The sequence below is a fragment of the Dendropsophus ebraccatus genome, chromosome 3 (assembly GCF_027789765.1).
Source record: "Dendropsophus ebraccatus isolate aDenEbr1 chromosome 3, aDenEbr1.pat, whole genome shotgun sequence".
Lineage (NCBI taxonomy): Eukaryota > Metazoa > Chordata > Amphibia > Anura > Hylidae > Dendropsophus > Dendropsophus ebraccatus.
Window position 1 is genome coordinate 25069393 of NC_091456.1, and position 27167 is coordinate 25096559.

A 27167-nucleotide genomic window follows, 5' to 3' on the forward strand; every position below is an offset into this window, starting at 1 on the left:
TGTGACAATGAGTCATCAGCAGGAGGGCTGCTCTAGCTCCTGTTACACCAGCCTTTCCCTCCCCTGCCTTGTCAGGTGACTCTGCTTGCTCAGCTCCGATTGGCTGAGCAACTGCAAGTCATGTCACTTGCTTATCTTCTCTCAGTTACTGACTCCCAGCACATTGGCAGCACCCCCCCCCCCTCCCCTCATACTCTCTCCTGCTGCCAAGTGGACTCAGTGAGTGAAGGAGCCCTGTCACTTGTTTATCTTCCCTCCTTGACAGACCCATCTTATCTCTCCTGCTGCCCTAACCTGATTAGGGACGGCCATTGTGCAGATGTCACTTTGCTATGTACACTACATTGCAAAGTGAAAGTATGTGTGTGCAGCTTCAGTGCAGGGGCCGACAACCTGTGTGATTATACAGCAGCCTGATGGAAGAGAGAGAGGGGATCATGTTTAGTGTATGATGGGAGTTGAAGAGAATTGAGGGGCAGGCACTTGCAATGTCACAGCAGCCAAAGTGCATCATGGGAAGCTGAAACCAGGAAGTAAGGAAGAAATGAAGACTGAGAATGAAGCTCAGGCTGTATGCAGACGGTGGCAAATTCAAACAGTAACAGCTTAGGAGGGATGATAAGTATATAAACTATGTTTCTAATTGTTTTTTTTCTTAGCACGGGAGTTGTCCTTTAATCACACACAACAAGCGTGTCGCTCCATACCTGGACTCAGCTGAGGGAAGCTGCTGTTCTCCTAGGTTCCCACCTTGGTTAGGCGTTCTCTCCTGAGACGTATTGTTTGTTACAGCTGCATTGTTCCCATCAGTGTAGGGAGAAGCGCTCTGGTCAATAGAAATCTGCCATATAGCAAAGGTTCCCAGTATTAGAATAGGAAGTAGAATGGTTATTATGGAGGACTAGGATTTCCATCTACTAAATGACCTAAACCTGACTTTTCCATCTCTGTGTGGTGCCGCAATACCACCTCTCACTGTTGCTCTGATTCTTTCTTGTCTAATGTAACACTCCACTAAAAGATCTACCCTCCTCCAAACTTTCACTGTCTAGACCCCCCACCCCGCCAGTCAGTGTACTGGTTGTACATTCAGCTCAGAATACAATATTAAAAAAAACTTTCTTTCGAATCAACTGATGTGAGAAAGTTATATAGATTTGTAATTTACTTCTAAAAATCTTCTAGAAATAGGGAGCTGCAGCATTATGGAGAGATTTGTGGGCGAGTGTAAGGAGTTAAAGGGAAAAAAATATCTCAAACTGGTTTTAGTAAGATATATAGATTTGTAATTTACTTCTATTTAAAAAAAAACTCCAGTCTTCCTGTACTTATCAGTTGCTGTATGTCCTGCAGTAAGTGGTGTGTTCTTTCCAATCTCAGAGTACTATCTGCTGCCACCTTTGTCCATGTCAGGAACTGTCCAAAGCAAGAGAGGTTGTCTATAGGGTTTTGCTGCAGCTTTGAACAGTTCCTGACAGACCTAGCAGAGAGCACAGTGTCAGACTGGAAAGAATATATCACTTCCTGCAGGGCATAGAGCAGATGATAAGTACTGGAAGATTGCAGATTTTTAAATAGAAGAAGCAAATTACAAATCTATATAACTTTCTGAAACCAGTTTGGAATATTTTTTCCCACCGGGGTACCCCTTTAACTCCTCACACTCATCCATAAAGCTGTCTATAGTGCTGCAGCTCCCTATCTCCTCTCTTATCAATGTCTACCACCCTACCTGGAGTGTAGGTTCAGCTAATAATCCAATTTTTCCATAAGGCTACGTTCACACGTAGCAAAACTAGCGGAATTCCGCGGCGGAATCGTCCGCTGCGGAATGCAGTTAGCCTCCCTCTCATAATGGGAGTCTATGGGAGGCGCGCGCTGCTGCTCTACCCGCCCTTAAGAATGAACATGTTCATTCTTCAGCGCGGAGAGACGCTGTGAGAACAGCAGCACGCACCTCCCATAGACTGTCATTATGAGAGGGAGGCTAACTGCATTCCGCTTATCTGAACCTCTCCTCCTGTGAACAGGAGCCAAGGCTTAAGTAGACCAGTGATCAGCAAGGGCCCCAGGTGTCAGCACCCCACCAGTCTTGTGGATAGGCTAGGATTTGTTTTATTCTGGACAACACCTTTAAGTCGGCCCAGTTCAATGCTATTCAACAAAAGAAAATCTTCAAAATGTACAGAGATGTAGTTACACAGCAGGTTAGTATCAAGTTTGTTTTTCACTGAGCAAAGTCACATGTCACATGTCCTGAAGTTGTGCCTTATTTAGAATACCAAATTTCGCTGAAGGGGTACTCTGACTAATTAATTTTCTTTCAAATGAACTGGTGTCAGAAAGTTATACAGATTTGTAATTTACTTGTATTTAAAAATCTCAAGTCTTCCAGTACTTACCAGCTGCTGTATGTCCTGCAGGAAGTTGTGTATTTATTCCAGTCTGACACAGTGCTCTCTGCTGCCACCTCTGTCCATGACAAGAACAGTCTAGAGAAGAAGCAAATCTCCATAGAAAAGTTCTCCTACTCTGGACAGTTCCTGTCTTGAACAGAGATGTCAGCAGAGAGCACTGTGTCAGACTGGAAAGAATAGACCACTTCATGCAGGACATACAGCAGCTGATAAGTACTGGAAGACTTGAAAAACTTTTTTTAACAGAAGTAAATTACAAATCTATATAAAACTTTTGCTACCAGTTGTTTTGAAAGATTATTTTTGCCAGAGTTTCCCTTTAAGGTAACCATTTCCAATATGAAAAGATTTTTGTTCTTTGAAAATATATATCTAATATTCTGCCATGAATCTATCACACAGACATTATACTTCTGTATTAGTGACATGGCCAAATGTCAGTAATAAACATGGCCAATCCCATGTGATGTGGTAAAGTTTGAGTACTAGGTATACAATAAACTTTTTTTTTGGTGGTGATAACTGCTCAGGGTATATAAAGCACATATAGAGACACTTTCAGACAGACATACATGTAACACAGTACAACACAGGTCAGTATAACCTCGTCATGCAACTATATATTATTCCTATAGGTTACTATGATGGGGAATGTACTCTAAACTGGAGTATATGACACACAGGATGGAAGGCGACTATAGAGTGACATGAATCTATGTGCGGGACAACATGCGGTAAGTTATTGTCAGGCATCAGTAGGGAACGTAGGCATGCGGTATGCTATAGGCAACACAAATACAAGCCCATGCTGACGCCTGTTGTTTCCTTAGACACTAACCTGTGGGTTGAAAGACGGTACGGTGCGCGGACTGCGTACATAATCCATAAAGAAGGCCCCGTCCTGAGAGGGAAGCGATAGTGCAGACAAAGGCATAAAGAGAAGTACTGACAGACTGAGCTGACTACCATAAGTTTGAAGGAAAAAAACAGGACTGGAAAAATAGGCGACCCTGAAATGTCAAAGCGGTTGTAGAACACATACAAGGCCATCTCCATCTTTCTACTAACCTTGCGAGGGCTGTCCACGTAGGTTGGGGTAACCACAGTGTCTGTGGTCTGGCATGATGTTTTCCCAGAATGCACTAAAGACTGCTGCTCCCCTAAGTTCCTGAAAATAGATGTCACAATTATTTCATTGTTCTCTGTGCGCGACGGTTATAGGTTAGATAGGGTGTAAAAAAACAGGGTGATGGATCTACTTTTGATTGGCCTCCATCTCTAGTAGAGCCGAGAGGGCAGATGTTCCTTTCTTTCCGACTGGAGGTCCGGGAGGTTCTGGTGGATGAGGGGGAAGCTGTAATCCTTTCATTCCTGCTCCCTTCTATTGAAGAAAAAAAAAAGTCAACTTCAAAAACAAGACAAAAAAAGTGACACGTCTCAAAAATAGCAGTCAGGTGACTCCTGGTAACTTTTAGGATAGCTTCACACATACCGGATCCGCAGCGCATTTCAACAGATCCTGTTAGTGTAAAGTGAATGGGTCACATACTCGCAGCAGAATTTTCATCCCACTCCCAGTATGTGACCTGGCCCCTTTAACCCCCCACATCCTGCTGCTGTGCACTGATTGGCTGAGGGAGGGGAACCGGGAGCCTCACACACAGCCACGGCGCCGAGCAGGTAATGTATGCTTCTGGCCGGGGGATGTGGGGGGGGGGGTTGGGTTAAAGGGGCCAGGTCACATACTGGCAGCGGAATGAAACTCGCAGCAGATCTGGTACGTGTGAAGCTACCCTTAAGGCTGTATTACACGGTCTGATGTGCTGGGGAAGCAAGCGACAACCTGCGCTCGCTTCTCCCTTGTTCCCCTCCGTTCACTGCAGAAGTAAGGGTTGTCTGGAGGATCATTAGAATGTCTGGGTTCCGATTGAACTCAACATATTGAAAGACCACGATCAGCCGACATCATGCATATTGGCTGATCGTTGTCTTTTAATAGGAATCTGCATAAACTAATGACAGAAATCTTGAACAGATCGGTGTATAACCTAAATCATTCTGTTTAGCTGCTCTCCTAATATGCAGGAGAATAGGATTCTTGCCACACCCCTCCTCCCGCCCACCAGCTGACTGCCTATAGAAAACATGGATAGATAACTGTCAATCAGCAGCTGGTGGGCGGAGTTTTCTGCTTTAGCTTTTCTGTCACTAGTATATAAATAGATAGGACTAAATAAACCTACTGACAATAAACATACTTACCCTAATCATTCGGTCTGATCTGTGACGTCTTCTAATGCGATTCAGTCCCTCTACAAAGCGCAGGAAGCCATCCAACAATTGACCTTCCTCTTGTTCCGATCTAGGCCGATCTCCATACAGATCACATCTTTGCTCCCCTTCAGTAATCCGCTTTGTGGGTCCCACACAAGACGGAAGAAGAAGGAAACGTGTGCGCCAAAATTTCAGAGACTCAATCAGACTGCATAAAATAAGAAAACTGTGAGTTTATTTTCCTTTGTGACAATACAACAGCCTTTAAAGCGACTCTGTACCCACAATCTGACCCCCCAAACCACTTGTACCTTCGGATTGCTGCTTTTAATCCAAGATCTGTCCTGGGGTCCGTTCGGCAGGTGATGCACTTATTGTCCTAAAAAACAACTTTTAAACTTGCAGCCCTGTGCCAAACTGGCATGGCCTAGATTGTGTATGCATTAGGCTGGCACAACCTCTCTGTCCCTCCTCCCCGTCCTCTTCATTAGGAATGCCCCAGGCAGGTATTCTCCTATTCATCACCTGTGTAAGCACGGCACATGGGCTGGATCGTTAAGGCACCTGTGCAGTGTTCACTGCGAAGGAATAGGAAAAATTCTGCCAGTGGCATTCCTAATGATGAAGAGGGTGGGGAGCAGGGCTGGAGGGGTGGTGCAAAGTTAGGGCACAGATACTCTAGGCCACGGCAGTTTGGCACAGGGCTTCAAGATTAAAAGTTGTTCTTTAGGACAATAACTGCATCACCTGCCGAACGGACCCCAGGACAGATCTTGGAGTAAAAGCAGCTATCCGAAGATCGAGCGTGTTTTTTTGTTTGTTTGTTTTTTTTTTTGGGGGGGGGGGGGGGGATGGCAGATTGTGGGTACAGAGTCACTTTAATACATATGCGCATACGTGAAGTATTCTTATACGCTACCAACATGGCTGCCGTTAATCTTAATTTGATTCTGCTGCCGCTTACTTGCTGTTATTGCCCAATAAAGCTTATCAAATTTGGTTAAAGGAGCATTCCACTCAGGTAAAATATATGTTGCATCTGGAGACTAACAAATCATTCCATACTTATTATTTTGTCAGACTCCTCCTCCCAGTTCTGAGCTGCTGCTGTCTGCTGAAGAGACAAAAAACTATAAGTGAGCTGTTCACTCTGTCTCTACCCTGACCTGCCTCCTCTCCCCCCTACCTTCCGAGATGGCTCATGTGAACAGTGTCCCTAGCCGGATGTCTCTGCCTCTCTGTTATGCCAGGAGGGTTAATCACAGTGAGATCACCAGCAACTTGACCTCAGATTAACCCTCCTCTTTACATGAGCAGTCTTGGAAGGGAGGGGGGAAATCAGAGTAGAGAGGAAGTAAAGAGCTCACACACTGTTTTCTGTGTCTTCAGCAGAAAGCAGCAGCTCAGAACTGGAGGAAGGAGACTAAATAGATAATAACAAGGATGGAACAAATTGTTAGTCTCCAGAAGGGGGGACGATTCAACATGTATTTTACCTGAGCGGAATACACCTTTAATCCATTGTGTATATGTAGATTTGATTTATAGGATTTGGGGCTTATGTAGGTGTAGCATTTAATACATATGTGTTTTACCTGAAATCCTCTGACCCCGCAGAGCAGATGTATTGGTCTAAATAGTTCCACTTGTAGTCCTCTAGCCGCTCATGGGAGAATTCTACCCAGCTAGATACAAAATCACTTCCAGAATGTGAGGGACACAAGTTGTAAGTATAACTGATTTGGGCAGATTCATAGGGATATCTATAGAAATAAGAGCAAAAATGTATAATAGAGATAACCTTACTAAAAACCAAAATGGGTAAAAATAAATGCTTATTAGGTTACATGCTTATATTAAAATATGTTTTTTTAGAAAGTTACTGTCACTTTCAAAAACTTTTGAAATGTCAAATTTTTTATAGGTTGGTAGAAGTCAATGGAGGCCATAGCCTGTAATAGAACTGAGGGGCGAGCCAGGGAGTGAAAGTCACAGCCATGCACTTTTACTGGCTAGATTTAAAGGGGTACTCTGGGTGGGAGGATTTTTTCACTATTGCCAGGGAGGGGGTGGATGAAAGCAACGTCGTCTACTTACCTCCCTGGTTCCAGCACTGGGTCCCACATCGCGTTGCTCTGGTCCCTGGCCGCTTCCTGGTCTATGATGCGGCTTGAAATGTGACGTTTCAAGCCATAGTGAAAAAAAAACTCCCACCTGGAGTGCCCCTTTAATGATTAGTGGGGGTCTGAACACCTAGATCAATTCTTTAAACATGTCAAATGTTTTTTGAACTGACAGCAATGCTTAAAATGGTCTCTCCGATCTCTCCGAGGGGATCTGTCTAATTCTGAATGAGTTTAAAGCTGGTCATACTTCTTTAGTAGCTGTTAGCAAACAGCTTTTCCTCTCATCCTCTCTATACTCGGCCATGCCCAGGTGGAGTTTTTCTCAACATCACCTTTTACAAAAGCATCGGCTTCAGTTGTCAGTTTAGCCCAAGGCCTCTGCTAGGCCTTCTGTGGCTGCCTGACTGGATGATTGCAGGCTGTACCAATACAGCAACGAGATAATGGATCAATGCAGTACATAGGTACTGCATTTATCTCTATGAACAATCAAGTTATTGCTCATACAAGTCCTACATAAGTGTTTAAAAAAATATTTTTTTAAATCTAAACAAATCCATCCCATAAAAAATTTATGTAACCCCGTTTTCCTATTTTTGGAGTTAAAAAAATGTGAATAAAAAATATAAACATATTTGGTACTGTATATGAAAATATTACCTTACATTTTTAGGTCTCAGAAATATAAACTTATCCTCTTAATGTTGTTGATCAAATTGATGACCATGACCATGCGATCTCTATGATACAATAGTAAGTTATGGTGCACTCACTAGCTTATCCCCTTTCGGTACTGTTATGTCATTGTTCTGTAAGGTCTCATCCTAATTCACAGACAGTAAAACTGATGTGTGGATGAGGCGTAATGTGAGTGCGGGGGAAAGGGGGGGGCCAAAGAGTAAAAAGATGGACCCACCACTACAATGACACAGGATGCAAGTTAAAAAAAGACTTGACACCTTGTCCCTTTGCCACCTCCATAGTAAGTATATGACAGAGACAGTAAGTGACTATGTCGCTGTTCAAAGCTAAAAGAGGGGGCGCACTCCAGCTCCAGGGCCCTGTGTGGGAATTCTCTTGAGGGACAGGCTGCTCAGCCAATCACTGACTGAGACAGGACAGCCCCCAGCCGGTGATTGGCTAAGCAGCCAGCCAGTACAGAAGCTTCAGAGGCGGCTGTGAGGAGCAGGAAACGCGGGGAAAAGGCTGCAGGACACCAGGGGAGCCTGGACATGTAAGTATAAACTTTATTGTTTCCTTACACATTCATCAGCCATCAGTCATACATCGCTATAACATATAGTAATGTGCGGTTGGCGGCCATTGATTTATAAACTTGCTGAAAGACAGTGATCAGCCATCAATCAGCTGATCAGCTAATTGCTGTTTTTATTACATGGAGCAATATCTGCCCGAATCGGCCGGTATAAGAGGGCCCTTAGAGCTCAGTTCTGTTGGGCAATGAGGCAAAGCTGGTCTTTAGATTAGCAGTACATCTGGAGGGGGAGGAGAACTCCCTGTCTTGGTGAGGCATGGCAAAGGCTCGGTGATTCTTTGGGGCTCTTATTCAGGAGAGAGAAATAGAATTCAGGGGAGAGAGAGATGGCTATTAGAAGACAGAGATAGAAAGCGATCAGAAGAGAAAGAGAAAGTCACTAGGAGAGAGAGAGAGCAATCGAGAGAGAGAGAGACTGCGATCAGGAAAGAGACATCGATCGGAAGGGAGAAAGACAAAAAGCAATCAGGAGAGAGAGGCCGACAGCAATCAGGAGAGAGAGAGAGAGAGAGAGAGAGAGACAGCAATCAGGAGAGAGAGAGAGTGTGAGAGAGACAGTGCTCAGGAGAGAGAGACAGCGTTCAGGAGAGAGAGAGACAGCGTTCAGGAGAGAGAGCATTCAGGAGAGAGAGAGAGACAGCGTTCAGGAGAAAGAGACATTGTTCAGGAGAGAGAGAGACAGCGTTCAGGTGAGAGACAGCTATTAGAAGACAGAGAGAAAAAGTAATCAGGAGTGAGAGGGAGAGAGAGTGATCAATAGAGACAGCTATTAGAAGACAAAATAAATAAATAAATAATATATATATATATATATACACACACACACATATATATGTATATTCTCTCCCCCCCCCATAAAACATGCTTTTATTGTACAATGTACAAAATAAGATAAAAAGAGAGAGAAAACAAAAGTTTGGAGCCCCACTCAATCATTAAATTAAGTTGTTTAATGCTGCGTTTACACGGAACGATAATTCGCACGATCGTAAGATTTCGAAGTAACATTTTTTTTAATAACGATCAGCATTTAGACGGAACGATATATCGTACGGAAAATTCGTTTTGTGATCGTTTTGCGATCGCTTAAGCCTATCTCGCGCATAGGAAAAATCGGTGAACGACTGTTTACACGGAACGATCTGCAAATTTTTTGCGAACGACGATATTAGAACATGTTGTAAGATCAAAATTAACGATTTCTCGTTCGTCGCTTGATGGTTTGCTGCGTTTACACGTACGATTATCGTTCGAATTCGATCGTTAGCGTGCAAATTCGCACGATATTCGTTCCGTGTAAACGCAGCATTATTCGCTCCCATTGCCACAGGTGTAAAAAAAAAAAAAAGTCAGGCACATGCCAATGCAGCCAAACATATGGGGTGTCATCGGGATCAAAGCTGCAGTCATTTTAATTTTGGCATGGCCACTACACAATCACCAATCAGATATTGATGGCCTATTCTGAGGAGAGGCCACCGTACGTTGTCTCTGGAAAACCTCTTTTAATCAGTTACATCAGAACGCTGTAATAGCTCCAGATAGTAACGCTTGGAAAAGAAAAGCAATTTCTACAATGTCACCTTAACACTGAGGTTGTAAGGGATGCATGACCATCCTCTTCATCATACTTTGTTACCGGCAGAGCATAGCAGGTTGTCTGGAAAACATGGTTACAGCTAATGACTATATCCATGTTTTCCACATAGCCTTAGGGCTTTATCCAAGCTAATCAAATGCCGAAAGTTCGGGTTCGGATGGACTCAAGCATGCTCCAGGTTCGCTCATCTCTAATGCTGTATCTTATATTGGCAGCTGCTCAAGGATACAGTGAGTGAGGGAAGGAGCGCACACACGGCTAAGTGCTTTCCCCTTGTCCTGTGCATTGCTCCTTTTTGCAGGAAAGGTTGGTGGATCAGGCATGAGTTGTTGTATAAGACTGTTGACCTCTCCATCACAGCACACAGAGATGTGCAATTTCACCCAATATTGACAACTAGGCCACCTTGCAAGAGCCTGTTGGGCCTCTCGGTCTGGACATCCAGAACGGTCAATCTTAACCTAGTATGCTTTCTCCAAAAATAAGACAGGGTCTTATATTAATTTTTTCTCTGGAAAAAAAATGGCTAGGGCTTATTTTCAGAGAAACACAGTATACCCCTACACTGTACCTTCACTCTATAGGGTAGATGCCCACCCCACCCCCCTCTGTAGTTGTTCCTCCATATACATCCCCCCTCTGCAGGTAGTCCCCATACTGTATAACTCACCCCTCTGCACGTATTCCCCATACTGTATACATCCTTCCTCTGCAGGTAGTCCCCATACTGTATACCTCCCCCCTCTGCAGGTAGTCCCCATACTGTATACCTCCCCCTCTGCAGGTAGTCCCCATAATGTATACATCCCCCCTCTGCACAGGTAGTCCCCATACTGTATACATCACACCTCTGCAGGTAGTCCCCATACTGTATACATCCCCCCTCTGCAGGTAGTCCCCATACGGTATACATCACACCTCTGCAGGTAGTCCCCATACTGTATATCTCCCTCCCTTCTCTGTAGTTGTTCCCCCATACTGTATACCCCCCCCTGCAGTGTAGTCACCATATTGCATACCTCCCTCCCCCCTCTGTAGTTGTTCCCCCATACTGTATACACCCCCCCCTGCAGGTAGTCCCCATACTGTAAACCTCCCTCCAGGGCCGATTCTGGGGTCTCTGCCGCCTGAGGCAAACCTCAAGCGGCCACCCCCTCGCTAGCAGGGGAACGTTCTGCCGCCCCCTGCAGGACCGCATAATCTGCCGGCTGAGGCGGAATACTCATTCCGCCTCATGGCAGAAGCGGGCCTGCCTCCCTCTCCCCTCTGTAGTTGTTCCGCCATTGCTGCATATCTCACCCCTCTGTAGTTTGCCACGTTTACCCTATGTCCCTCCATATTCAATGTCTCCTACTGTGCATCTTCCTACCCCTTCTGCCTCCCCTGCAGCTTGTGTGGAGCAGGTAGGGGGAAAGCATAACATAGACATGTCAGTTCTTTGAGCGGAGAGTAATGAAAGCGGAGGCGCGCAAGCTCTCCCATAGAGACACTGTGTGACACTGAGGCAGGAATTCTGACACTTTTGCTTCATGTGTACTGGCCTTAACTAAGACTTATATTTGGAATAAGGTTTATATTTCAAGCCTATTCCAAAAAGACGTCTTATTTTCGGAGAAACACAGTAGCACCCTATGGGCCAAGCCACAGGGTAATTAAAGGGGTTATCCAGTGCTACAAAAACATACCCCACTCTTGTCTCCAGTTCAGGTCTGATTTGCAGTTAAGCTCCATTTACTTCAATGGAACCGAGTTTCAAACCCCACCCAATCTGGAGACAAGAGTGGTGTAAAAGTGGGCATGTTTTTGTAACGCTGGATAACCCCTTTAACCTCTTAAGGACGCATGACGTACCCGTACGTCATGCGTCCGCAAGAGGTGTTCATAGCGGGGGCGCGCGGCGACCCCGCTGTGAACTGCCGCGATCCCGGGTGCGGCGTGTAGCCCAGGACCGCGGCTATTAGCGGGCACGGTCCGATCGCCGTGCCCGCTAATCAGGTAATCAGATGCAGCTGTCAAAGTTGACAGCTGCATCCGATTACTTTCTGCAGCTCTTCCCTGGTGTCTAGTGGCGGGGATCGCCCCCCCCCCCCCCCCCCCCGGGACGTTGTCCCGGAGGAGCGATCTCAGTGTCTGGTGCCGGCCGGAGTCTCCGCCAAGATGGCGCCGTCCCTGGCTCGGCACTCGTTTGTATTTGGCTGCAGCAGCCGAAAGCAAACGAGTGCCGATCTCATTGATCTTTGCTGTATAAGTATACAGCAAAGATCTCAATGAGAGATCAGAGTGTATATACTAGAAGTCCCCCAGGGGGCTTCTAGTATATGTGTAAAAAAAAAAAAAAAAAAAGTGTTCTTATTAGTAAAAAGCCCCCTCCCCTAATAAAAGTTTGAATCACCCCCCTTTTCCCATGTTTTAAATAAAAGTAAATAAATAAATAAACAGGTTTGCTATCGCAGCGTGCGTAATCGCCCGAACTATTAATTAATCACATTCCTGATCTCGCACAGTAAACGGCGTAAGCGCCAAAAAATCCCAAAGTGCATTTTTGGTCGCATCAAATCCAGAAAAAATGTAATAAAAAGTGATCAAAAAGTCGTATATGCGCAATCAAGGTACCGATAGAAAGATCACATCATGGCGCAAAAAATTACACCTCACACAGCCCCATAGACCAAAGGATAAAAGCGAATGGCGTAAAAACAGAATACCCCCCCCCAAATAAAAGGAAATGCGTTTTTTTGTTCAATTTCACCACACAATGAATTTTTTCCTGGTTTCGCAGTGTACTTTATGCAAAAATTCAGCCTGTCATTGCAAAGTATAATTAGTGACGCAAAAAATAAGGGCTCATGTGGGTCTCTAGGTGGAAAAATGCAAGTGCTATGGCCTTTTAAGCACAAGGAGGAAAAAACTAAAACGCAAAAACGAAAATTGGCTCTGTCCTTAAGGGGTTAACCATGGGCACTGACACAACCAATAACTCAGTATACAGGACAGGGCAGAGCTACCTGGTGCTCGCTTTCTTCAATTTCATGCCTAAGTAGTAAGGGTCCTATTAGACTAATCGAACTAGATATTTTTATTGACAACCTGAAATCGTTCAACATATTACACAGAACGATAGTCGTTACTAAGATCGATTACTCCATCTGATCCCAGCAAAAGAAGGAACTGTGTGCAGTTACACTGAACGATTAGTGAACAAATGCGGAATTACAGTGAACGATTAACAATGGTTTTAGGGTCAGATCTAAATCAACGATCACCGACACACGAACGATTTTTCGATCATTGCCTGCAATTACACAGGACGATTATCATTTAAATTTGAACAATTTTACGCATGATAATCGTCCCGTCTAATAGGGCCTTAAGCCTTCTAAACATGGAGGGGGCAGGAGTATCACTGGCACGTGGTGTTTGGGATATACAGCGCCCCCTACCTCACTTCTCTGGTGGAGATTAGGAATCACAGTCTTCTGCTTCCCGGACAACCTTGTTTCATCATTGCTGCTAGCCCATATGTGGTAGCACAGAACAATGGTATACCTTAGACCATATATTCAAATGAGAATTATAAAATGATCAGTGTGTTTCTTACTTTGGCAGATATCTTGTAACCGTGATGATCTTGTCTTTGAATGTCACCTTATGAAACGTCCTTCCCATACTAAGCCAGTACTGATTTTCCTCTTCTGGGCGAATTCGGGACACCAGCCCTGCCAAAGGTAGAATAGAAATGTAAATTTCGGCTTATTGTGACCGAAGACAATTTACAAAAAAAAAAAGAGTAAGAAATGTCTTCACCTCGCCTGTAGAGGGGGCTGCTGCTTAGTGGGGGTTGAGCGGAGGAGGTGGGTTTTGGTTGCTTTGGCTGAACTATTATTTGATAACCCTGCATGAGCCGCTGGCATATAAATTCCTCAAATACTTGCTGGGCCGTCATCTGTGTCCCTTCTTCATCACGTCTGCTGGACATGAAATTACATGTTACCCTGTAACTGTACATAGTTTATACAAGTAACAGCTCCTTAAAGTGTCACTCGTTTACATTTTTTTTTGCAAAAATCAATAGTACAGGCAATTTTAAGAAACTTTGTGATTGGGTTTATTCGCCAAAAAATGCATTTTTATCATGAAAAAGCGTTTTGAAGCTCTCCCCCCTGTCTTCATTGTTTTCTATGGAGAGGGGAGGGGTGGAGGGAGTTGAGGCACAAAAACGGGACAACAAAAAGTTAATTTACAGCTACATCACCGGGCTATCCTCTGAAGTCAGCTCTGACCTCTGAATAGCGGCTTTCATACAGGTCCCACTGTATAATTCTTTGCTCTCAGCTCTCTGCTGCCGACTAATCTCCCTCCCCCCCCCTCCCCTCTCCAGAGGTTACACAGGGCTCGACTGATGTAAAAGAGTTGAGATTTCCTGATAATGAGCAGTGGATGAGAGAGAGGATGTTGGGGGGGGGGGGGGGGACCTGGGGAAAGTCTTTTTGAATGCAGATAATGTCATATTTGCGTAATAAACCCAATTACAACGTTTCTTAAAATCGCCTGGACTATTGATTTCTGCAAAAAAATGAAAAATAAAAACAACTGTGACACTTTGAGGGGTTTTGCAGGCAAAATAGTCTGTGAAGAGCAGCTATAGGTCTCTACAGTGATCGGAGACAAATTGCCTCTGGCCCTGTTCATTGTGTAGAGTGGGTACTGAACAGGGGATAGTTCAGTCTACTTTGCTTAGAAAACCCCTTAAAGGGAAACTCCGGCGGAAAAAAAAATCTTTAAAATCAACTGGTATAAAGGTAGGTTCACTGATCCATTTTTAAATGGTTACTTTTACATATACAAAAAACATTTTGGTGTGCACCAATTTTTTATTATCTTTTTTTTTAAGGATTTTTTTTATAAAGGTACTCAGTGGAGAAACCGATCCAAAAGGAAGCATTAAACAGATACATAAAATGGACTGTAAAAACACAGTATGGCCCTACCTTTAAATAGATTTGTAATTTACTTCTATTGAAAAATCTCAAGTCTCCGCTACTTATCAGCTGCTGTATGTCCTGCAGGAAGTGGTGTATTATTTGCAGTCTGATACAGTGCCCTTTGCTGCCACCTCTGTCTGTGTCAGGAACTGTCCAGAGCAGTAGCAAATGCCGAATGAAAACCTTTCCTGCTGTGAACAGTTCCTGTCCTGGACAGAGGTGGCTGCAGGGAGCACTGTGTCAGGCTGGAAAGAATACACCACTTCCTACAGGACATACAGCAGCTAATAAGTACTGGAAGACTTGAGATTTTTAAACAGAAGAAGTAAATTATAAATCTATATAACTTTCTAAAACCAACTGATTTTAAAGAAAACTAATTTCGCCAGAGTACCCCTATAAATACCCCTTTTCTGTTCTTCATACTTACCTGTCTAGATCGGCTTCTGGTAACAAGTCATAGCAGCCTTCTGTATAATCATTCTGTAGACTCTGTCTGTCCGGGAAGTAGTCTGTGGTGAGCGGTAGGCAGGCTGGGGTAGTGAGGGATTTCCAATCCACCCCAACCGTGCAGCAGAAGCCAGGCACTATGGGGGGAGCAGACAGCATCAAAACTGCCCAGAGACCGTAATGTGTGTGTGGAGAGGTGAGAGAGACCACCATAGCCAGGAAGGAGGGGTGAGAGAAATAAGGTGGTCAAAGAAAGAGAATGGAAACAATGAAAGATGACAGGGATCAAAAGGCAATAGAGGACAGAGAGTAAAACAGACAGACGGAGTTGAGAAGTGGGGGGTGAATCCGAAATCATGAAACAAATCACACGAAAAAGTATTGTGTAACGGACAAGGGAAGGAAATACATAGACGAGTGGTATGGATGATGAATTGGTGAGAAAAGGTGTGAAGGAAGAGCCACAACCATTGGGAAAGAAAGGGAAAAGAGAAAGAGAGAGAGCAGGTTAACAATGCCATGCTTCAGCTACGTCACTTCCCATCATGCACTGGGAATACTTGGCGCTTGATTAAAACTACCGACTGAAAATCATGTGCCACCGCAGAACTAACAGGGCCGTAAGAAGAGAACTTCTGATGGTAGGTAGTCAGAAGAGGGCATGCAGCAGAGGGGAGGCAGCGGGAGCGAGAGGTGTGCACAGACAGCATAGCGGAGAGATCGGACGGTGAGAACAGTATAATATACAACCACATTACTGACTACATCTGTAGTTACCATCGCAAACACCAAGGAGCCCGCATGTTTACATATAGACACTCCAGGGATATACTGCAGTCATATATACACAGCAATCCAAGGCCCCGACCACCAAGTAATCTCTCAGAATTGCTTCCACCAAACATATCAATACCTCAGTCTTTATTTATTGGCGAACTGTACAATTATTGCCCTTTATTTAAACATAAATTTTCATATGATGCTGCCCATGGTGAGACTAACAATTCATTCCATACTTGTTATTATCTATTTAGTCTCCTTCCCTCAGTTCTGAGCTGCTGCTTTCTGCTGAAGACACAAAAAACTGTGTGTGAGCTTTTCTCTCGGTCTCCCCCTCCCTTCTGAGACAGATGATGTATACAAGTCCCTGACAGACTTTGTAGGCACTTTGTAATGCTGGGAGGGTTATTCTGAGGTCAAGTTAAAGATGAACTCACTGTAATTATTCCTCATAGAATTACAAAGTTGCAGATAGGGACTTGTTTACATCAGGGAGGGGGAGGAGTGGGGAGACAGAGAGAAAAGCTCACAGAGTTTTTTGTGTCTTCAGCAGAAAGCAGCAGCTCAGAACTGGGGAAAGGAGACTGAATAGATTAATAACAATCATGGAAGGAACTCTTAGTCTCACCATAGGCAGCAACAGATGAAAAGTTGTGTTTAAGCAAAACATCTCTTGAAGGGATTGTTCAAGAATATAAGAACATAAGGTATATTAATAAACCAAACAACGCTCAGCTCATATCTACGTTCTATTGGTCTTGGAACAATGAGGAAAATTCCTATTACTATTTCAGCCAATCACTGGCCTTAATAGTAATGCTGGTATGTGTGTAACATCATTGCTCCAGGATGAGTAAACAAAGACCTGCATGGCCAACTGGACTGGAGCAGCAGATTTAACAGGTGGGTAATGCTTGGATTATTATTTTATAATATATTTCCTACAGCTGGTTGGCTGTCTTATAGTCTTAAAGTGTCACTGTTGGATTTAAAGAAACTTTGTAATTGGGGTTTATTAGGTGAAAAATGCATTTTTATCATGAAAAAGCAGTTTGAAGCTCCCCCCCCCCCCCCCCCCCCCCTTCATGGTTCTCTATGGAGAGGGGAGGTGCGGAGGAAGATGAGGCACCAAAACAGGACAACAAAGAGTTAATTTACAGCTACATCACCGGGCTATCTCCTCTGAAGTCAGCACTGAACTCTCTGACCTCTGAATACCAACTTTCATACAGCTCCTTCTGTGTAATCCTTTGTTCTCTACTGCCGACTAATCTCCCTCCTCTCCCTCCCCTCTTCATGGGTTACACAGGGCACAACTAATGTAAAAGAGTCGAGATTTCCTGATAATGAGCAGTGAATGAGAGAGAGGAGGGGGGGGGACCTGGGGAAAGTCTTTTTGAATGCAGATAATGGCATATTTGCCTAATAAACCCAATTACAAAGTTTCTTAAAATCACCTGTACTGTTGATTTCTGCAAAAAAAACAAAAAAAAAAACGATGACACTTTAAAGTTACTAAAAAAAACAAAAAACGTTTGACAAGTCAAAGGTATTGACTTCACCCAACACCAATAACTAGAATGGGGAGAAGTGGTCAACTAAGCGCTTCTCTCTCGGTCTCATTCCTCGTTGCATAAAATGGGTTCCCTAGACTTTCTATAGAGTCCTGAAGCGTGACAAAAGGGACAATAAAAGAAGCCCTCAGCTAAGCACTTCTCCCTGCTAGTTCTGGTAGAGACATGTCAAAAACACCAACACTTTAAATGCTATCCTAATGATTTGTGTTAGGACATAATGGATTACAGTGAGTTAGGAGATCTGTTAATGTGCATAGGACCATGGGCAATGTTAATAAGCGCTTCCCTGCCGATATCATGTTAAGTTCGATGTCCTCCCCTCCCCACTCACTAGGTTCAGGACAGCAGAGCAGGCTCTCATCAGGAGATCCCTTCTCTTTAAGGTTAGTAGCTGTAGTAAGAGAACAGGAAAGCATTAAATGCGGACAGTTATTAACAATGGCGCTCTTCATTTTAGATTGTGTTCTCACCTGTACTATGGATCTTATGCCCATTCATTGTACTTCCAGAGAATTCCTCAGTGCTTCCACAAGAGCTGCTGTCCAATGGAGTCCGAGGACCTCCGTGTCTGCAGACGAGAGACGAGCAATAATAAAAAAGACACCAGAATAAAACCATATAAAAAGGGGATGTGCCCCTCAGCAATGACGTGGACAATGTGGGGTGGTAGCTCATAGAAATATATGCAGTGTACTGAAGCCAAGCTTCCCTGAGGGTGGGCAGAGAATGGACCCCATGTTGTATTGGTTTAGGTTTATTATGTTAATTGTTCTATTACGCACCATAGAGAGGAGCCACGGTAGAGATGGGTCATCACCTCCATTTACACCCACCACATCAGGGAGTTAGACAACAGCACCACCAACTGCCTCCTTAGTGTACTACACTGGCTAGGAGAAATATTCAGAAGATGGGCGGAGCTATTCTAATGACCACCCCATAAAAGGCAGTTGTGACAAGAATTCCTTGGTAAGGCTAGGTTCACACTGCGTTTTCAGAATCCTTTTAACGCATCCGTTTTTTGCAAAAAACGCATGAAAAACGGATTGCAAAAAACGGATTCATTTGTTTGCATCCGTTTTTCCATTGACTTCCATTATAAAAAAAAACACGGATCCGTTTTTTTGGGCGGACCAAAACGGACCAAAAAACGTTGCTGACCCTATTTTTCTGGACGTTAAAAAAAACGGATCCGTTAAACGGATGCTGAAAACGCAGTGTGAACCTAGCCTTAGTCGAGTGCAGCTGTGGTCGGAGTAACATCACCAACAGAGGGGCCTACCAAGCTGTGAGGAGATCTATGAGGAGATTTCTAGAAGCCAGCTCACTAGAGTCAGAGAGACGGATGGGAGTTATGAAGCAATGAAGGGAGTCTGATCCACGTCACTCTACTAGCTACTGTTTTATGTTGAGGGATGATTTTTCGAAGTCCCATTGGTTCTTCTGGCATCCGAAACTTGTGGCTTACGGCCCGGCCCAGATACCCTGTAAGACTCTTATACCACTGGATTCTCTACCAGTATTACAAAGGGCGACTACATGTACACCACTAATCTCCATTGTAACAGCAGCGACTCATCTCTGGCCGTCGGCCATTTTAAGAGATCTTCGGGATAAAGGAACTGTTCAAGTTATAAGCTTCATCTGCGAATAAGAGTCACTATTGCACCTCAAAGCATAAACTCCCTGTTGTCTGATTTTCTATGCAATTCATTACCATCAAGGTCCTCTAAATTAACACCTCAGGCAGCAGAAATAGAGAAGAACAAGGGGGAACTACAAGTGCCATCATAACCAACCACCTAGGTGCAGTGCCTCTTTTTAACCTATGTCTAATATATAAATATAGTTCAGCACAAAGAGATCTAAATCTTACTGTCCCCATTATAAAAGTTCATCTCTTTTTAGGAAGATACAGAGTGCCTTTGCAGTCTGTATCTTATACTTTACCTAATCCTCTGCTTCGGTGCAGCAAGGCCGAAAAGCAGTTGTGATTGCAAAAATTTTTGCAATATACCCTCTTTATATATTTATATATTTTACATTTTCTATGTTTAAACTAATGTTATACAAATGGCCACTAGATGTCTCCCTTCCTGTCAGACTGTGGTCCGTGCTCCCTCCGTGCCAATATTTGGTCTTTTCTCTGTGCAAAAAAAAAAGACCAAACACAGGAAGTCCCAGTCCTTTGCGTGCCATTCCTGAACGCACACGGAGCAAGACAAGTCTTCACTGTGCATGTGTACAGCTGCTGCATGTCCACATTCAGTAGCAGAGAATTCTGGGGGTGCCTGCACTATACGGTCAACTCTCCTGTCTCACAGAAACAAAACCTCTGTAACCACACTGAAATTATACTGACTGAATTGTTGCATAACAAAGAGCAGTGTCTCTTGGTAAGCTGCAGAGCTGATAATATAATTAGAAAAAGTTAATAATACATTTAGCCTAAGTTAATTGCTCTCAGTTGATATACAACCTGCATGATGTACAGGCCTCTTTCCTTGTGTGAGCGAGTAAAGGACAGGGACTTCCTGTGTTTGGTCTCCTCTTTTTGAACAGAGACCTGTTATTGTTGGTGGACAGTGCCGTAAGGGCAGGGCTTAACGGCAGTGGAACCCCCATATCTCCGCTGACATTGGAGACGTAGGCCCCGTCTATCTGTGACATCATCTGTGTCTAGGCCCTGCCCCCTCAACAGCGTCATCAGAATGGGCCGAACTAGAGGCACAGCCTCCGCCTTCTCTGTGACTCTGTGGATTAGAGGAGGTGGGGCCTAGGCCTCTAGGTAGGCCCATTTCAATGGCTGCAGAGGGGGTGGGGCCTAGAAGCAGATGATGGCACAGAGGGGGTGGAGCCTATTACACACATGTGGCCCATGTGATCTTCTGGTCACTCACCTGCCGGTAGCTTCATGGTATGCCAACTCGAGAAGCTCTGCCGAGGAGTGAACCAACTCTCTCTGTCCACTCCACTGTAGATCAGCCATGTTCTGGCGTGTTTGGTGATGTATTTGTATGGCTTCTCCAGAAGGTCCTGAGAAGAATTATTAAAGAGTTCCATAATAAATTAACCTGGTGAGTGAAATCCCAGGCCACATGGTTTTATATGATAGAAGAACGGATACACTAAATTGGGAAGTGTGGGATTGTTCTGAATTAAGTGATGGAAATTTGAGGAACCAACACAATATCACTCAGATTATGAGTTATGCTGGCTCTGCTGTGGAGTTATGTGACTGCTCTATAGGAGTTTTTGGATATATGGGAAAGTACTATACTGCGCCCTGCACTGTGGTTCATGCTGACTTCGTTATGTTCTGTATTACATAAGATGAACTAACACACTGTGCCCGTTACCGTGTATAAAATCGGTTCTACTAAGGAACTGTGGGATTGCCCTGTATTGCTTTTTGGAGCGTGAAGAGCTGATCCATTGGACCCTGTACTGTGTGACTTTGTGGGGATATATACGGCTACCTGGTGTCTAGAATATACTGTGGTCGATACCGATTTTCCTTTTCTGTGTTTTTTCAGGATCGGTACTGGACTGTATATTATCCACAAAAGTGGTGACTTTGATAGCATAAGAAATAAGCTTTTTCTTTTGTTGATTCTTCTTTTCTCCGGATTATATACCAGTAAGATCTGGACTCTGCGCTCGGATCTAAGTAGTGGAGGGACCCGAGAGCAAGAGACTAGAGGTTATATTGGATAAGCTGACGGCCCATAGGAAACCATAAACTGGGGCTCTGCGCTCGTTTCTATGCGGATTGTTGGAGACGAGAGCAAGAGACCTAGGTGGCTGGGGGTGTTTGATTCAGTGGAGGGGCTCTGTGGTCGGATCTAAGTAGTGGAGGGACCCGAGAGCAAGAGATTAGAGGTTATAGTGGATAAGCTGACGGCCCATAGGAAACCATAAACTGGGGCTCTGTGCTCGTCTCTATGCGGATTGCTGGAGACGAGAGCAAGAGACCTAGGTGGCTGGGGGTCTGTGATACAGAGGAGGGGCTCTGTGGTCGGATCTATGTTTAATAACTGGGACCCGAGAACAAGAAACCCAAATTTAGTGAGCTGGTATAACGGGCCAGGGAGTGGCTCCTTGAAGATTGGGCTGTTGTGTCGTTGTCTTTGGGGATAGCCTGATGGATAAGAAGGCCTCAAAAAAGGGTGGGGGAACCCCGGGCAAGACTGGTGGTAAGATGGATAAGTTTCTCTCTCCTAGTCAGGGTGCAGGGAAGGGAAAGCTGGCTATTACTAAAGTAACCAATGAATCAGTGTTGGAAGATACGGAGGGAGAAGAGTTGGAAGAGGTGGATCCGGGTTCGGTACTTGGTAGGATCCTTGGGGCAGTTACAAAAAGTAATAGTACCTTGGATGCTTTGACAGAACAAGTGGGGGCCCTGCAGCAAGATGTTACCTTAATTAGGGATGACGTCAAGAAAATCAGGGACAGATGTACGGAGGCTGAAGCGAGGATAAGTTCAGTTAAAGATGACGTAAACAAATTAAAGCAGGATGTGACTTCCCTGCTGGCTAGCAATAAATTTTTGAAGGACAAAATGGTAGATATGGAGAACAGGTCCCGCAGAGCCAATTTGAGAATAATGGGTATCCCAGAGGGAGAGGAGAGAGGAGGGGCGTGTGAGGTTATGGAGAAATGGCTAAAAGAACAGTTCACAGACAGCCTCTCCCCTCTGTTCACAGTGGAAAGGGCGCATAGGGTACCAACTAAGGCAGTAGTGGGTAATAATCCGAGGGTAATGATAGTGAAAGTGTCATTATCCAGAGACAGAGATGCGATCTTACGAAAAGCAAGGTATAAAGAGGAGCTGCGTTATAATAATTCTAAAATTGTTATCTTCCCAGACTTTGCGGTGGAGACTCAGAGAGCTAGGTCACAGTTTATTGAGGTCAAAAAGTCCTTGAGGTTTAAGGGTATAAAGTACTCCCTAATGTTTTCTGCCAGACTCAGGGTTGAATGGGAGGGGAAGGCTCTCTTTTTTCAGACAGCAGAGGAGGCAAGGAAATGGATGGACTCGCAGGGGCTGAAATAATAGGAGAGTATAAAGCTCCCGTATTAATAACGGATTAATGTTGTCATATATGTGAACTTGTTATGTGTTGCTGGCGTGGTGGGTGGGGGAAACTCAGGTGTAGGACGCACTGTTAAAAGCGGCGGGTTGTGGGGAGGGGGGGGGAGGGTAGAGGGAGGTAAGGGAGGGCCCAGCACGGGGATGACTTTCTTTTTTTTTTTTTTTTTTTCTTCTTTCCCGTTTGTGTGGATTTTATGTTGTGTCTTTGGAATTGGCTAAGAAGGGTATATGGTGAAAATTGTTAGTTGGAACGTGAGAGGCTTGGGAGAGCGGCTTAAGAGATTCTCTGTTTTTGATCAAATTGGCAAACACTTACCAGCTATAGTAGGGTTATTAGAAACTCATTTAACAAACGAAACGGTAGCAGTAATATCCAAGTGCTGGGCGTCTTCCTCCTTTCATGCATTTGGGTCTTCTTATTCCTCAGGAGTGTCAGTTTTGATCCACCGGAAGGTGGATTTTAAAACCTATAAGACTCAGGTGGATCAAAGAGGAAGGTTTGTATTTCTGTTTGGGTGCTTGGAAGGCGTTGATATAATTTTAGCTTTTGTCTATATTCCTCCTCCTTTCTCTAGAGACATCTTGGTGGAACTGCTGCGGTTCGCGGCAGAAAAAGAGTATAAGGGACTTTATGTCTCAGGGGATTTTAACTGCACCATGTCTATAAGGGATAGGAGATCGGCTGCTAGGAAAGGAGGTGAAGGGATATCTCCATTGCAAAGATTTACCGAAGAGGTTGGATGGGTTGATGTGTGGAGGTGTCAGAACCCTACACAGGAGGTGTTTTCCTGTTTCAGTTCCTCTCATAGTTCAGCCTCTAGGATAGACATGGTGTTAAGTGACCAAGAGGGATTAAGAACTATGGGGAAGATCTCATATGCACCCAAACATATCTCTGACCATACCCCAGTTGTATGGGAAATCAAGCAACAGAAAGAGGGGCCCTATCGTGGTAGACTCTTTAAACTTAACCCCCATTGGTTAAATGTTTTGGGAAAGGAGGAAGAAATTAATAGAGAAATAGAAAGATTTGTGTCAGAGAATAGGGGCTCAGCAAGTATACAAGTAGTGTGGGACGCCCTTAAGGCTTACCTCAGAGGGATCTACTTAAAAATGATTGTGTTTAAAAAGAAGGAATTTAAAGCTACCGAGTCTAAGTACCTTCAGGAGATAGATCAGAAGAGACTGAACTACGCAGCAAGGGCAGATGAGATGGGAATTGAAGAATATACAGGAGGAGTATGCCGGATATGTAAAGGATAGGGCATATAATAAAATGCTCTTCTCAGACCATAAGAGGTATGAGGAAGGAAGAAGGCCTGGCCGACTCTTGGCAAGTGTGGTTAAAAATCAGACACAGGATAGCGGTATATATGCCATTAGAGGAGAGGATGGAAGGATAGTGCGAGAGCAAGATAGGATAGAGGAGGCCTTTGTGGAATTTTATACTAAACTGTACTCTTCCTCACATCCAGATCTCTCTAGTTTGGATACACTGTTATTTGATAAAATTAATTTACCTAGAGTGACAGAAGTTCAACAAAAAATATTAGATTCCCCGATCTCTTTAGCAGAGCTGGAGGCAACTCTGGCATCTGTTACTGGGAATTCAGCACCTGGGGCCGATGGTCTCCCTTATGAATTCTATAGACGACATGCTAAGGTGGTGCTTCCAATTTTATTGGAGGTACTGAGTCAGTCGATTGGAGAGGGAGCCCTGCCCAGGTCTATGGAGGAGGCCATTGTTGTCCTGATTGTGAAGAAAGGGAAGGACCGTCTCGATATGGGGAACTATCGTCCAATCTCTTTGTTGAACATTGATTTTAAGTTGTTTTCAAAACTAATAGCTAGGAGATTAGCCCAAGTTATAGACACTCTGGTATCGGAGGACCAGATCGGCTTTATGCCCGGTCGCACTGTTTTTAATAATATTAAAAGGATGTATATTAATATGCAAATAGATGCGGAGGGTGATAGAGCTGTTCTGGCCTTGGATGCTTGTAAGGCTTTCGACCAAGTAGAGTGGCCGTATTTATGGAAGACTTTGGAACGTTTTGGTTTTGGGAATACATTTTTGAGTTGGATTCAGTTGTTATATAAGCACCCCTTGGGTAGAATTTTAGTTAATGGTCAGGTCTCCCCGCAATTTGGCATAACTCGAGGTACTAGACAGAGTTGCCCACTGTCCCCTATGCTTTTTGCCCTGTACATTGAGCCTTTGGCGGAATGGATTCGAACCCATGGGAGGTTCAAGGGTTTTGGTATAAAGGGAGAGGATGAGAAGATATTGATGTATGCGGACGATCTGCTCCTGTTTGTCGTGGATCCCGAGTTAAATCTTTCAGGTATTATAGATGATTTCAGGACCCTGGGTTGTCCCATTGGATTGTCGATAAATTGGGGCAAATCGTTTGTCATGCCATTGGATAGGGCCATAAGGGAGGGTTTTTGTAATCTTACGGTGTGTAGTATGGAGGGGGGGTTTGAATATCTAGGAGTTACAGTGGCTTCTAACCCAGCTTTATATATAAAACAAAATGTTAAACCAATGATTAAGAAAATGGTCAAGAAGGTTGAGATATGGGCTGGTCTCCCTATATCTATGTCGGCAAGGACGGCTCTCATTAAGATGGTCCTTCTCCCCCAAATTAACTTCTTTCTGGCAGCTTCACCAATTTGGATACCTGCAAAGTGGTTCAGGAAGATAGAGACCCTCCTTAATAGACTGATATGGGGTAGGAAGAGGGTTAGGTTGCGATATGGTCAATTTTGCCCGAAACTAGATAGAGGTGGGTTTGCATTACCGGATGTTTTTTTTATTTTTTTTGTCTTTTAAGGTTGCTTTTATTATTACACATAAGAATGCAGGTTGGGTTAAAGCTAATTGTATGTGGCAAAGGGATAAGGATATTTTTGTGCGTTTAGAAGCGGGTGGGATAAGAGTGATGTCAAAGGGAATAGATTTCTTTGGAGCACTGACACATAAGGTATGGCAGGAAATTAAAGGTGTTTGTAAGATAAGAAGTAGTTTAGCTTTCACAGAGTTATGGAATAATTGTAATTTCTTAGAATTTGGAGAGTTGTCTAATCAGAAATTTTGGAGTGAGTTTGGGCAAAGTTCAGTTTTTTTTTGAGGATGGTCTTCTTAAAAAAAGGGAGGGTCTTTTTCAAGGGTGTGAAGATCACTGGCATAATAAGTTTAGTCATTCACAATTAAGGAATGCATTTAATAAAACACGTAATAAAAAACTTTTTCGAATTTCTCACAGTGAGGGGATTAACAAAATTATGACTTTAGGTAAGGGAAGGGGACTTCCGTCACGGGTATATAGGGTATTGTTAGGAGAAAGATATGAAGTAGTTATGGCTGCACAAAGATTGAAATGGGAAAAGAGTTGTGGTGCACTAACTGATGCTAGATGGGTGGGCATTTTTAAAAATGTGAAGAAAGTATCCCTAAACCCTGAGCATAGACTCTGCATACTGCATAGGGTGCATTATTCGCCATCGTTTTTGTATACAATTGGTATAAGGGACAACTCTAGTTGTGATAAATGTGGGAGGGAAGAGGCGGATTTGACGCATATGTTTTGGACCTGCCCTAATATACAAAAATTCTGGGCCGAGATATTAACAGTGTTAGAGAGTAAAGATCTGTTTAAAGGACAGTTATCTTTGGAAGTTGCGGTGTTGGGAGAAGAGCCCGAGGTGCGAATAGGGAGGATATTGTTAGTCAGGCTGTTTTTTTTAGCTAGACTGACAATATTGAGAAATTGGATCGGGAGGGTTGCTATTAGAGCTGGGCGATATGGCCAAAAAATAAAATCTCGATTTTTTAAAAATTTTGGACGATTCTCGATTTAAATCTCGATTTTTTTTTCCTTTTGCTAAATAAACAGAATAGTTTTGTCCTTGCAGCATCAGATACTATTTTAATTACATTTGAGACAACTGTATTGCTTCTCACTGTAACAGTGCTCCCCTGTAGTAGACAAGCCCCCTGTGTGCCATTCTGGGCCCCCATATAGTATAGGAGATCTTCTTTGTGTGTTTAGTAGTGGAGGTATAGTGGATAAGGGGTGTAGTAGTAGTAGTAGTACAGGTAAAGATGAGGGGTGTAGTAGTACAGGTATAGATGAGGGGTGTAGTAGTAGTAGTAGTACAGGTATAGATGAGGGGTGTAGTAGTAGTACAGGTACAGATAAGGGGTGTAGTAGTAGTACAGGTATAGATGAGGGGTGTGGTAGTACAGGTACAGATGAGGGCTGTAGTAGTACAGGTATAGATTAGGAGTGTAGTAGTAGTACAGGTACAGATGAGGGCTGTAGTAGTACAGGTATAGATTAGGAGTGTAGTAGTAGTACAGGTACAGATAAGGGCTGTAGTAGTACAGGTATAGATGAGGGGTGTAGTAGTAGTACAGGTACAGATGAGGGGTGTGGTAGTACAGGTATAGATGAGGGGTGTGGTAGTACAGGTATAGATGAGGGGTGTGGTAGTACAGGTATAGATGAGGGGTGTGGTAGTACAGGTACAGATGAGGGCTGTAGTAGTACAGGTACTGATGAGGGGTGTAGTAGTAGTACAGGT

General features: G+C 43.9%; 1 protein-coding gene across 8 annotated transcripts in view; it reads right to left on the reverse strand.

Moving 5' to 3' along the window:
• Positions 1-27167, reverse strand: part of DEPDC5 (DEP domain containing 5, GATOR1 subcomplex subunit) — an 84061-nt gene that overhangs the window by 25388 nt on the left and 31506 nt on the right. For 3 of the 8 annotated variants that reach the window (XR_011362096.1, XM_069961220.1, XM_069961217.1), the window contains exons 22-33: positions 20383-20518; positions 17953-18050; positions 17814-17873; positions 15106-15289; positions 13498-13661; positions 13292-13409; positions 6287-6454; positions 4680-4899; positions 3677-3798; positions 3486-3585; positions 3256-3318; positions 708-841 (exon numbers count right to left, since the gene is read on the reverse strand). Coding sequence is in view for 7 of the 8 variants with exons in the window: in XM_069961220.1 (XP_069817321.1) it covers positions 708-841; positions 3256-3318; positions 3486-3585; positions 3677-3798; positions 4680-4899; positions 6287-6454; positions 13292-13409; positions 13498-13661; positions 15106-15289; positions 17814-17873; positions 17953-18050; positions 20383-20518 (1567 nt within the window). In the remaining variant the exon portion in view is untranslated. The other 5 variants (XM_069961219.1, XM_069961218.1, XM_069961222.1 and 2 more) reach the window with 5 other exon arrangements.